The sequence below is a fragment of the Apium graveolens genome, chromosome 4, assembly GCF_009905375.1.
Source record: "Apium graveolens cultivar Ventura chromosome 4, ASM990537v1, whole genome shotgun sequence".
In the NCBI taxonomy this organism is placed as follows: Eukaryota; Viridiplantae; Streptophyta; class Magnoliopsida; order Apiales; family Apiaceae; genus Apium; species Apium graveolens.
In genome coordinates this window covers 313,921,235-313,934,294 of record NC_133650.1, presented here as the reverse complement: position 1 = coordinate 313,934,294, position 13,060 = coordinate 313,921,235, and the positions used below count along the sequence as shown (strand labels likewise).

Here is a 13,060-nt window from a genome sequence, read left to right as displayed (position 1 = left end):
TGAAGTTCAACTTCAACTTTATACTGTTTAAATACGTCCAGAGCTTGTGACTTCTCATGTAACAAGTATAGGTACCCATACCTAGAGTAATCATCTATGAACGTGATAAAATACCGTTGACCGTTCCAAGAGGCCGTAGGGAATGGTCCAAATATATCGGTATGAATCAGTTCCAAGACACTCGTAGCTCTATTGGCACCTAACTTTCTCGAGTTTGTTTGTTTTCCCTTAATACATTCAACACAGACTTGAAAGTCACTTAAATCTAAGGGATCAAGAATTCTATCATTCACAAGCCTCTGAATTCTCTGTTTAGAGATATGACCTAATCGCTTGTGCCACAACATAGCAGAATTCTTAGTTAACTTACGCTTTGTACCTCTTGCACTTGAGTGCAAAATTTCATTATTAAAGCAACAGTATCAAGCATATAAAGATTGTCAATCAAAGAACCAGTGGCAACCATATTTGAATTTAAAGAGAAACACACTTTATTATTTCCAAAAGAACAAGTGTAGCCATATTTGTCCAAACAGGAAATAGAAATAAGATTCCGTCTAAAAGACGGTGCAACAAATGTCTTAAATAAATCCAAATAAACAGCAGTTTTTAATAATAATCTAAATGTTCCAACAGCTTCAACTGAAACTTTATTGTCGTCGCCCACATAGATGAATCTTTCGGCATCAATTGGCGGTCGACTCCACAGACAACCCCTTCTTCACACGCCAAGCAGCATATTTGGAACACTCTTTCTTCATGTGTCCAGCCTTCTTACAAAAGTAGTAGGTTGTTCCCTTATCCTGCTTCTCTTGCAACTGATGCTTGGATTTTCCACTTGCAATATCCTTCCCTCTCTTTCTCTTCTTATCATGAAAGCTTGATGCCAAGTGAGCACTCTCAGTCTTCTCTCGCAAAACCCTTTCTTCCTCTTGCACACAGTGTGAAATGAGCTCATTAAGAGTCCATTTTTTCTTTTGAGTATTATAACTCACCACAAAGTGTCCGAACTGAGGAGACAGAGAAATAAGAACCAAGTGAACAAGTAAGTCATCCTAAAGTTCTAGCTTGAGTTCCTTGAGTTTGCCAGCAAGATTAGACATCCAAATGATGTACTCCCTTATGTTCCCCTTTCCTTTATACTTCATGGTCACGAGTTTTGACAGAAGATTACTCGTTTCCGCTTTCTCATTCTTAGCAAAATATTGCTTAATCTCGGAGAGGAACTTCTTGGCACTTGTGCTCTCAGCAATAGAGCCCTGAAAGCCAGTTGGAATCGTTCACTTCATAATCGCCAGACACATGCGATTAGAGAGTTCCCATTTCTCAATTTGATCCGTTTTGGGATCATCCGTAGTGGGAACTGGTTGCTCTTTCCTTAGCGCAAGGTCGAGATCCATACACTCAAGAACGATTTCAACATTCTTTTTCCACGTGACATAGTTTGTCTCATTCAACATTGGAATCATGCTCAACTGAGCGGAAGCAGAATTAACACTAGTAGTAATTGAAATAGAAAACAAATATACGACATATGCTCAAAACTACTATATACAATAATGTGATAAATTTTAAATATTGGCAACACCATCACAAGATACCTAGCGCAACATTAAATTTTAGTGTTTGGACAGAAAATTTAATTTACAATTGGTACTTTCATGCAATAATCAAGTATTAGCAATTAATTTATGTCAAATAATAGGCCTTTCTTTGGACCGACTTATTATTCACATAAAAAACTTAATATTGTTACATACTTATTATCACAAGAATATATTAATTTTGGCCAAACGTTACCTTCCTTTGGACCGATAAAATTTGCATAAAATTAAATATTCTATCGTCGTAATAATAATTTTAAATTAATCAATCTACACAAAATAGGTCACTTTGGCGACATATTGCTTCAATCAATTAACTTAAAAAATATATGACCACCTAAATTAATAAGTTAATAATAATTTGCCAATAAGAAAAAAATAACTCACAAATATAATATATTCCTTATTCTCAATAATTTAACCAAATTATACAAATAATCGAGATTTTAGTACAGTTTAATTACAACGACCAATGAGAGAGTAATATGGTCAGGAATTATTGAACTCGACAATTCATGTACCAGTGAGGTTTATATACTCAGACAAAAGAAAAAAAAACAAAGCAGTGGACTAGGTTTCTTTTGAATTAGTAGAAAACGTGAAAGAGCTATTTAGCTCGCGGGGTCCACCATAATTATTCTTGTATTTGGCAGCACAATAATTCCCATGCAGCTTGCAACAGTACTCCTCGTTTACAGAATTAGTCGAGTATTAACTAGGTGGAACCGAGGCTATCATGCCAATTGATAAAATTTAATAATTCTATTAACATATAATTCTTTAGAATAGAGAAAAGGACCGTAGTCATCATATCTAATTATTGAGATTAAATCGAAAGCGGAAGCGTACCTGAATTCATAAGACGATAATCGTGACGGTATCTGAATTTATGTATAGTGTTCTTGATTATTGTCTTCCTCAACCAAATATTTCTTAGGGTTTCTCAATAGCTCGGTAGAAGATAAGTCGTTACGTGTACTTGATATATTGGGGACTATAACCCTTTTATATGCCAACAAACAAAGCTGACTGACAATCCTAAATTCCTAACCATTCCTTCTTTCATACCAACAGGCAACAACTAGTACTCTTTTACTCATTACCTATTTCACCCATTCTTTGATTTTTCAAGTTATTTTTCTTCCATGGCTGCCACTAGTAATCTTGAAATAACTGCCACTTTCTCTTCTTCGTCATCTCCACCTGTCACCTGGGATGTGTTCTTCAGCTTTTACGGCAACAACACTCGCGCAAACTTTACTTCACATCTTTACTCTGCTTTGGATCAAGCTGGAATTATAACCCTCCGAGTCATTACTCATGCTAAACCCCAGGGACCTATGTATACAGGGCTCAGCTCCACAGATAATATAACTGTATCTCTTGTGTGTGTATATGTCCTGCCTGCATTTTAGTTTCCTGAACCCTCAAGGCCTAATTACAGTATTGATGACCTGACATATAATTTGTTCAGGTAATTAAACAAAATATTACCTACATAGAAGCTAGTTGCAACATTATGTAAAAAACACATACATTTTTAGTCCGAGTTGGATCTGCTTCTGTATCTGACCATAATAATCTAAGTTTTCTTTTCACTTTGGAAAATCAAATCTTTTTTGTCGCAAAATGAACTGCGAGATTCAAATGTTGCAGAGACACTCGATCTTTACACGAAGTAAATGTACCTCTTCTACAGAGACACATACTACATTTTGATTTAAATCACCTTGCTTCATTTTTGTCCAGGCAACTAAGCGAGTGCTCTCATACCTATGTTTCTTGAATTATGAATACGCAGAAAGTTAGACAAGTTCGTTGCATTTCCGTCCAGGGTCACCTGGCCAGTGTTTTCATATCTCTTTTTTCATGAATCATGAATACGTGAAAAATGAGAAAGTTCGCTGCAAGGCCACTCGGCTGGTGCTGGAAAATTCATTTTTAGATCTATGTCCTACATCTCATTGAAACACCACGCGTTTTCGTCCAATGTTGACTGGGCCAAACAAAGAAACGTTGACTGACTTCAATCTTGCACAAATTATTAACTACAGTGCTGCTTTTACTCACAACCATTCCTTCTTGCATAGCAACAACTAGTATTCTTAAGATAACTGCCTCTTCTTCTTTAGAACATCTTTGCTATTTCTCCATTTCTTGCTATTTTCCTTACATGGCTTCTACTAGTAGTCTTCAAATCACTGCCCCTTCTTCTTCTTCTTCATCATCTCCACCCAAGCCCTGGGATGTGTTCTTGAGCTTTTACGGCGACGACACTCGCAAAAACTTTACTTCACATCTTTACGCTGCTTTGGATCAAGCTGGAATTCTAACCTTCCGAGACGATCCTGCTCTTAAAAAGGGCCAAGATATTTCATCTGGGCTGCTCGATGCAATCAGAGATTCAAAGATGTTTGTCCTCATTATTTCCGAGAACTATGCTCGTTCCCCATGGTGCCTTAAAGAGCTCGTTGATATCCTCAGTTGCAAGAAAACTGAGAATCAGGTTATTCCTGTTTTTTTCTATGTTGATCCATCAGATGTCCGTCACCAAAAAGGGACTTTTGGAGACGCACTTGATTATCATTATCAGAACAAGCGCTACTCTCCTGAGATGATAGACGAGTGGAAATCAGCTCTTGCTCAGATTGCGGCGCTATCAGGATACCATCTTAAAAAAGAAGCTAAAGAGTATGTCCCTTTATCTTATTCTCCCACATACTAAAATATCTGATATATGAACACTAAAATCACATTTCAATATTTTTTAATAACAGGAATGAAGCGGAAACTATCCAAAAGATTGTAGAGAACATCGCCCGAAAAGTATCTACAAAGGTCGTACACGTTGGAGAAGAAGTGTTTGGGATAGATTCTGCTGTAGAAGAAATATATCAGAAGCTGCGGATGGAATCAAATGATGTACGTGCCATTGGGATCTGTGGGATGGGCGGAATTGGCAAAACTACTACTGCCAAAGCTTTCTACAACAAATATCATCCCAATTTTGATAGTTGCTGCTTTATTGAAAATGTCAAACAATATTCACAGGGAGGTAGTCCTCTACTTCCCTTAATTGAGCAACTACTGACTGTGCTTCTCAAACTCAAGGATTATAAGGTCACTGATGTTGATAGTGGAATTAGAAAATTGGAACAAATCCTCCGTTTCAAGAGAACACTCGTAGTTCTCGATGATTTGGACCAATCAAGCTACTCAGAATTTCTAGCAAAGCACTGCAATTTGTTTTCAGCAGGAAGTAGAATTGTTATTACGTCAAGAAATGTACACCTGCGAAATCAGTTAAAAAGTGATTTAAAACATGTAGAGCTATACATGGTGAAAGAATTGGGACAAGCTGATTCTTTGAAGCTATTTAATTATCACGCTTTCGGAGAAGTAACACCGCCCGCAAGTTTAAGAGAGCTCTCAGTTGGCTTTGTAACTTATGCTGGAGGTCTTCCGCTAGCTCTGAAAGTGCTGGGTTCTTATTTGCGAGGTAGAACCAAGGATAAGGTATTCTGGAAAGCCAAACTTGAGCAAGTTAAAAAAAATCCAGAGAACAAGATAATGGAAATTCTTCAGCTGAGCTACAAAGAGTTGGATGAGGACACAAAATCAATATTTCGCGATATTGCATTCTTTTTTGTTGGAAAGTTTAAATATGAGGCTGATATCGTACTTAAATCTTGTGATTACTCTCCAGAAGTTGGTATACCGGAACTATTGGAAAGATGTCTACTTACGATTGATAGATCCGGTGTACTTGGGATGCATGATCTTATACAAGATATGGGAAGGGAAGTTTCAAAGGGCAAACACTTATTCTTGCAAGAAAATGCAGGGGAGTATTTGCACAATTGGAAGGTAACTTAAACCCATATAGATTTCTAAAATATGAGTTATCCTAATTCAATGGAATTGATGTCGGAAGGATATTAGTAGCTTTAAGTCTATAAAATTAATAAACTATCATCAAATTAGAAAGTGATGAATTAATTTTATTTTATTTTCAAATTACTGAATTGTAATTAGATGACCAATATTTTTGTCCCTAACAAAGACAAACTATACTTAACTTATTTTTTGTGTTTACAGGATATTGAAGGTCTCGTCTTAGATCTAACTCAATCAACGGAAAAACAAATCAATTCCCAAATATTTAAGAAACTACCTAAATTGAGATTACTTGAAATACGTAATGTTGATGACATTAAAGGGCATTTTAAAAATTCATTTCAAGAATTAAGGTGCATCTATTGGAATTATTGTACGTGGACATGCTTTCCTGCGAGTTTTCGACCACAAAAATTGGTCTCCATGAATATGCGACATAGCAATTTCAAGACATTGTGGGATGATGCAATGGTATGAAATATAATTTGTTCACTGCTTTTATAAAAAATGAATTTACTCATATTTTGTTCATTTAATATTAAAATAATATATATTGTTATTTATTTTATCCTAAAATATAAAGAGAGAATTCCATATTGCACCCCTTATATTTGGTCAAAACTCAATTCTGTATACCTATTTTCATAAATTGCAGTTTGCATCCCCCTACTTTGAAATCCGCTTCAACATGCACCTTTTGCCTAACTTTTTAGCCCAAATTGCTGTCTCTAACAATATATCTCATCTTTTTTCTTAAATAATAGATTATATATGTTGTTGAAGACAATAATTTGGGCAAAAAAATTGACAAAATTTGGCAAAAAGGGTGCAAGTTGAAGCGGATTTCAAAGTAGGGGATGCAAACGAAAATTTATGAAAATAGGTATACTAAATTAATTTTTGGCCAAATATAAGGGTGCAAAATGTAATTCTCTCAAATATAAAATATATAATAATATGTAAAAATTTGGTATTACGAACTAGAAAATTTAACTTTTCTTTACTAAAATAATCTAAGGACAATGTATATCAAAAAAAATTTATCTTTGTATTCTTTTAAACAGCGGCCTTTCAGGAGTTTGAAGATGATAAATGTCAGCTACTCAGTGAACTTGAAAACAATTCCCAACTTTGAAAATTCAAAATCTATTGAGAGGTTATACTTTCGTGGTTGTGAGAGCTTGCTAAATGTCCACCCATCAATTAGAGAGTTGACTGCTTTGTATGTTTTGGATTTGAGGGAATGCTTTGAAGTGAAAGTTTCGGCTGAAACATTGGACCAGTTAAGTGCATTGGGCTTTTTGTATTTGGGTTATTGTAGCAATTTAAGACAATTGCCGAAGCAATTGGGTGCTATGAAATTGTTAAAGGTGCTTGATGCAAGTTACATCGCAATTGAGGAACTGCCAGATTCAATTACTCAACTCAAGGAATTGGTTTGGTTGAAATTGGACGGTTGCAAGAAGCTTAAAAAGCTACCAGAGCAGATTGGGAATATGGAAGGCTTAAGGACATTTCGTGCATGTGGTACTGCAATCGAACAACTTCCAGATTCGTTTGGAGATCTCATTAATTTGGAGATACTGTATTTGAGTCGCTGCGAAAATCTTAGGTATCTTCCAAATAGCTTATGGAAGCTCACGTTGCTTCGAGTACTAAATCTGTATAGGTGTTCAAAGCTGAAGCGATTGCCTGATAAATTGGAGAAGATGCAATTTTTAGAAGAGCTGTCTGCATCCGAAACAGACATCGAAGAAGTACCGGATTCAATAGGACTACTGAGTAGGTTAAGAATATTGGAGGTGTCTCACTGCAACAAGCTTAAAAATCTGCCAGATAGTGTATGGAATCTTCCATCACTTACTCAATTATTTATTTTCCAAACGGACATGGGTAGAATTAATCTGCCTTCTACAGTGAACAATACAAAGTTGTTATATTTGTCTCTGAAGTGTGATGTAAGAGTATGGTTGCCTGTCATTTCAAGTTTCTCTTGTTTGAAAAATTTAGCTCTTACTGGTGGGGATGAGAGTTTATCTTCAACCGGACCAGTCAGTCTCTCTATGCTTCACAACCTACAGTCTCTAGAATTGTATAACTGTACAAATTTCGGGTCATCGCTTCCGGATCTTCCTCTTAATATATCACACTTAGCCCTAAGTCGGCATGAAAGACTAGTACATCTACCAGATTTATCAAGCTTGAAAAGGTTGAATATGTTGGCGATAGAGAGTTTCATCCGCCTTAAATCACTTTCATCACTTCCTCCTCATCTTCAATCACTTCGAATATATGATTGCATAAGCCTACAACATCCATCAGACGTGTCAATGCTGAAGGAATTGAGTGATTTGAATTTTGGTATGGGAGACATTCTGAAACCAGCTGTTTCGAGTTTCCATCAGGTTGGTTTCTGTCTCAACTCCCTCCTTGTGTACACAATCAAACTTGAATAAATATAACTTCGATTATTTTATGTTGCAGTTCCCCCCTTCCGATAAAGTTGAGCTACCTAAGATTGCAGAATGGTTGGGCTATAAAAGCACTGGGCCTTCAGTCTGTATTGTGGATATCCCTACAATGCCGGCAGATAACTTCTTAGGTCTTGCTCTCTCGGTTCTTTTTAGGAGTCAAACCGGTGTAATTGATTTTAGCATAAAAGCTGTTGTTACCAATCAAATAAATGGTACAACAAAGTCCTGTCTGATTCCTGTATATGGCAGCACTGAAGTATGTTATGTGGCAAAATGCATAAGAGGAGATGAAATCTCAACTAGAAGTGGAGATAGAATCAATATTTTACTACAAAGGCAAACATATAGTCTTAATGGAGCCATAGAAGTTCTTGATAGAGGAGTGAAGGCAGAGCTGTTGGGTGCCCATGTGATACGACGAACACTCTCCACCCCTGATTTCCCCTCTGCTCTCAACAACTTGATAAATACTTTTCCTTCCCCCGGATTTCCGACTTGATAAATTGACAGGTTGCCTATATCTTTCTGGACTTTTAGGTGGAGTTTTGTGGATTATATATCACTTAATTCTATCGAAAATTTAGTTATGTTATAAATTCCTCTTGTTCAAATTTTTCTTTTTGCTCTTTTAATAGAAACTTTACAAAATAGAAATTATTGTATATTATCTCTAAATTTTATTATATCTTCACTTTGGAAGCTCCAGTTGCTTTAAGTTCTAAACCTGGAGTGGAGTTTTAAGATATGAAAACAAACAAGTACATTTTGTGGCAATTGGGAATATGTACTTAATATAAATAGAGAATTATAAAGAAAGTGATCGCAATCTTCGAGTCACAATTAGTAAATCTGAATATTATCCCCTATTAAATCATGTACTGAATTCAAAACCTACTTTATGTGACCAGTTTCAAAATGTTACTTTATCATCACAAAAGTTATCATATGATAACAAGAAAACTAAAACTAACGGATAGAATTGTGGCCCCAAATATTTGGTCAAGTTCTTTTGTAACTTGCATTAAATTTAAATTATTATATCATTATTGTTCACCAACATTATCTTTCAATTTTTCTTCTTTTTTTCTTAGATTCGGTTTTATGATTAGAATCGAATTTGAAAGCAATGTCTTTAACTCTTTCATCTATCGTTGCTCGCATATCAATTGCATCGAAGTAGTTTTTAACTCGCAAGAGGGTCCTCTTGGCAATCTTAATGTCTCCTTTCCTTTGGTCTCCATGGAGAGTGCTTTACATTTTCTTCAATGGTGTAGAGAGGCACAACAAAACCATTCTTGTCAATCACAAGGAGAGTGCACCTGATGCTTGTGAGTGACACAGATAAATGCACGTCCAATTAAGAATTAAGAATTTCTTAGAATTCATTATTTAAAATAAGCCTTGCCCTCTAGTTGATAAGATACTATGATTATTTCTTTAGTATTTTTGCACTATATTGTAGTTTCTTAATAAAATTACTCATTATCTCTGAATGTGCTTAGTATAACAATTTTACGACATGATGGTTCTTTTATTACTCATTTTTTAAGATTATCGCATTTAATTTTAATTATTAATCTAAAATTCTTCTACTAATATTGAAAAAAATAAAAAATATTTGTAATGTTATACAACTTAAAAATATCTCGGTTACACTTGAAATTACATGCCAATTGTATCAATCCTGATACAAGGTAATATGTATTATTACTTTATCAAGAAAAATTAATTTAAAACTCTTATGCTATTTATTAAATAAATAAAACTCATTACAATCATTTTTTGAACAGATTAGCTTATGTTCTACTTCTCAGAAGTTACACTTTTTGATAATGAGATTAAAAAATTGACACATCTAAATCTGTAAACAATGTAATTGAATTAATGTACTTATAATACAATAATATATATATATATATATAATGTTTGTTTTAAATTTAAATAACTCAATTATCATGTCATATGATATATTTTTTTTAGGCGGAAAAATGTTCCTAGCCATGCTGAAGAAGGCAAAAAATTAACACTTACATTTATTGGATAATAAAAATTATCAAGTTCATAAATATTTATTATATTCTATTATTTTTTAGTACCTACCATCCATTTTATTATACATGCACACTCAGGTATCTCTTTAAATTACATTTACTTAATGATTTGCTTAAAATTTTATAATTTTAATAATAAAAATGAATGAATTTTTTCCTATGCTTAGCACGGGCAAGATATTGGTGTAAGTAAGTAACTTCAAAATATTGCTACAAGATTATGGGGTAATGTCATTTGTATAAATATTATTTTAAAATTTTAGATTTAGTTATGTAGATTTTGGAAGATCCAGTTGCTTTAAGTTGTAAATGGGGTGGAGCTTTAAGATATGAAAACAAACAAGTTCATTTTGTTGCAATTCTGGAATATGTATTTGTGCAAAATGTAAGTAGAGAATTATACAGAAAGTGATCTAGCAATCTAATTTTTATTCGAGTAATCATAATTTGTAAATCCGATAATATATGAAAGAAGATATAATATTTAATTCCCTGGTTCGTTATCCTTGTCTAGAAAATATTACTCTTGCACTGGAAATGGGCCGGCAAAATTTCAGATTCTAGCAGTCTAGCAATTTGTTTTTCCCCTTTTGCATAGCATACCAATTGATTTCTCCTCGTATTAAGTTTTGTATCAAAGTCCATGTTTCTCTGTGTTTTCAATTTCTTCTTTACGGTACTTTTTCACACACTTTAAGACATAGAAAGACACCAAGCCTTAAAAGAAAAACAGAGAACTGATGAAGAAAGTAGACCTAGAAAATGGCTCAAAGGACCTTTTGACCTTTGAAGTACAAATTCGAAAAATGAATATAAAAATATAAATCGGAAGAGATAAATAAATGTTTTGCTCCGGTAAATATCAATTTAATGACTTTTTCGTCTTCAAAAGATAAATGAGATGGTTTATTTATTACTTGAATCCACAAGATTTAGAAACCCTACACGCTTAAGACAAATTTCGTAAAAATTCAACTATTCACTCTTAATAAGATTACAAGCTCGGTAATCCTATCCACGCTCAAGACAAACCACAAACCTGACAGGGATTTACCTACCTACTCTTAGCACCCTTAAACAATGGGTATTTCCCTTATGATAACAGTATATATCTAATGTTTTACTCTGGGATATGGAACATAGAATAGTACACTAATAAAAACATATGAGTATTATCAATCGCACATATTGCATTAACTGAAATGGAATGATGAAAGCAATACAAGTACAACTTCAAGTAGTGGGGATTAGAACAATGTGACATTATATAAGTGGTGCAACCTCAGAACCTAAAGCCTTTAATCCATTTCGAGCATGGGTTTAGCTTCATTTTAGTAGCAGCGTTGCAAATCCGATTAACCTTTAATCCATTTCTAAGGTTCAAACTGTGAGAGGTCTAATATATAACCAAGTCCATCACTGTAATTATAACACTTGCGAGTGAAATTAACCTTGTTTTTTGTCCACTGGACCTGCCTAGAGACCAAATACGATTTACAAACACGAGCAATTACGGACAATACACAGTGATAACAGTTCACCTTTATCAAATGTCAAAATAACAAGCTAGTCAACTAATTTGTGATTCGATAACAAATAAATTAGGAAAAATGTTCCATGCTCTATGCTCTTTGCTGTCGCAAGTTTGTAGTGCTAGAAATGGTTGGATATGTATGGGAATCTGAAATGGTTGAACTAAATACAGGTTATGTATGTCCGATTAAGGTTAAAGACGACGTGCTAACACTACAACAAATCTGGTCATTTACGACGGTTTTTTTGAACTGAAATCGTCGTAATTGAGCCATTTACGACGGAAAAAAATCGTCATTTTTGGTCGAGTAGTAAGTTCATTTTTCGTCAGAAGATAAAATTGCGTCGCAAGTTAGGGAGGAGGGGCCCACATTCTCAATAAAATAATAAATTTACTTACGACGAAATATTCCGTCGTAAGTTATCAACATACGACGAATAATAATGTCGTATGTTAGTTACTTACGACGAAGGAAACGTCGTATATTTTATTGTGAGACCCACCTTCGTTAAAATAAAACAGAAATTTACGACGCAACCATACGTCGTAAATTAGTAACTTACGACGGAATATGTGATGTACAACCGTCGTAAGTTTATTTTTCCAAAATAGCCAAATTCTGATTTTTGAGTTTCCTGCCATTTTTTAAATTCAATACAATGCCAAACAAAAAGCAATCAAAACTAGTGGAAGAACTCATATTATTTCACTATAATTGGAATAATATTCAAATATCATAAAGTACAAAAAAATACATAAAAACATTAAAAGTACAGCTAACAAAGTCGTATTAAATTGTACAATACATGACAAAACTTAAGTAGAAGCCACTAAATCCAACAAAATATAATGTCCTTGAGCAATTGGTTGTACATTGTTGCACACAATTCTTTATGTTACCCTCTTCTGCATGTACTCCACTTCAGCAAACAAAAGCTTATTCTGCATTATTATGAAGAATAATTGTAAGAGGAAAAATGATTACTACAAAAATGTTATTCGCTAATCATTATCGAGCTAGAATGAAATGTCATTGTCGACTATACCTTCTTGGAGCGGATTTTGTTAAGTCCTTTCTCAAGTTTGGTTTCCAGGTTTTTCAGATCCTTAACATTCAGAGAGTTTATGGCTTCACCAGTCAGGATCCTGTAAAATGACTCAACTTAATTAATTAAGCAGATTATATGCATATTAGCCTAGGTATACATATTATTAATTAAAAAATGTGTTGTCCTGCTGTATTTTGGTAATATCCCGACGTAATCTCGTGGCTTTTTGCTGGTAATACTGAGATTAATATCGTTCAATAAGAATTTGGCATTTCGAAACAAGTATAGTTAAGCTATGTGAGATTCAACGAGTGCCCTAAGTAAGGATACTTCAGGTACTTGGTTCAGAATTCGATTTTCTGCATCCATAAACTTGCTAAATTTATTTAGTACTTCACTTTCGAAAGATACTTGATGTATTTTAAACAGGTAAATACTCTATTAAGTTACA

At 34.2% G+C, this 13,060-nt stretch overlaps 1 protein-coding gene and 1 long non-coding RNA gene across 3 annotated transcripts; one reads left to right on the top strand and one right to left on the bottom strand.

Moving 5' to 3' along the window:
• Positions 1 to 3,621: 3,621 nt before the first annotated feature.
• Positions 3,622 to 9,028, top strand: LOC141721822 (disease resistance protein Roq1-like). 2 transcript variants are annotated; one of them, XM_074524941.1, is made up of 5 exons: positions 3,622 to 4,295; positions 4,382 to 5,471; positions 5,703 to 5,972; positions 6,566 to 7,906; positions 7,986 to 9,028. In XM_074524941.1, the coding sequence occupies exons 1-5, from the start codon at positions 3,778 to 3,780 to the stop codon at positions 8,472 to 8,474; spliced, it is 3,708 nt and encodes a 1,235-aa protein (XP_074381042.1). In that variant the 5' UTR covers positions 3,622 to 3,777; the 3' UTR covers positions 8,475 to 9,028. The 2 variants fall into 2 exon arrangements, with proteins under 2 accessions (XP_074381042.1, XP_074381043.1); XM_074524942.1 differs by lacking the exon at positions 5,703 to 5,972 and having other exon boundaries at positions 3,623 to 4,295.
• A 3,203-nt stretch (positions 9,029 to 12,231) lies between these two features.
• Positions 12,232 to 12,733, bottom strand: LOC141717363 (uncharacterized). The gene is made up of 2 exons (XR_012573605.1): positions 12,607 to 12,733; positions 12,232 to 12,502 (listed from the first exon to the last, which is right to left on the bottom strand). It is a non-coding gene; the product is annotated as an uncharacterized LOC141717363 (long non-coding RNA).
• Between the last annotated feature and the right edge of the window lie 327 nt (positions 12,734 to 13,060).

Coding starts and splice junctions, on each gene's coding strand:
- LOC141721822 (XM_074524941.1), top strand. CDS start 3,778: ATGGCTTCTACTAGTAGTCTTCAAATCACTGCCCCTTCTTCTTCTTCT. Junction 5,973..6,565: donor CATTGTGGGATGATGCAATG/GTATGAAATATA, acceptor TCTTTTAAACAG/CGGCCTTTCAGGAGTTTGAA. Junction 7,907..7,985: donor CTGTTTCGAGTTTCCATCAG/GTTGGTTTCTGT, acceptor TTTATGTTGCAG/TTCCCCCCTTCCGATAAAGT.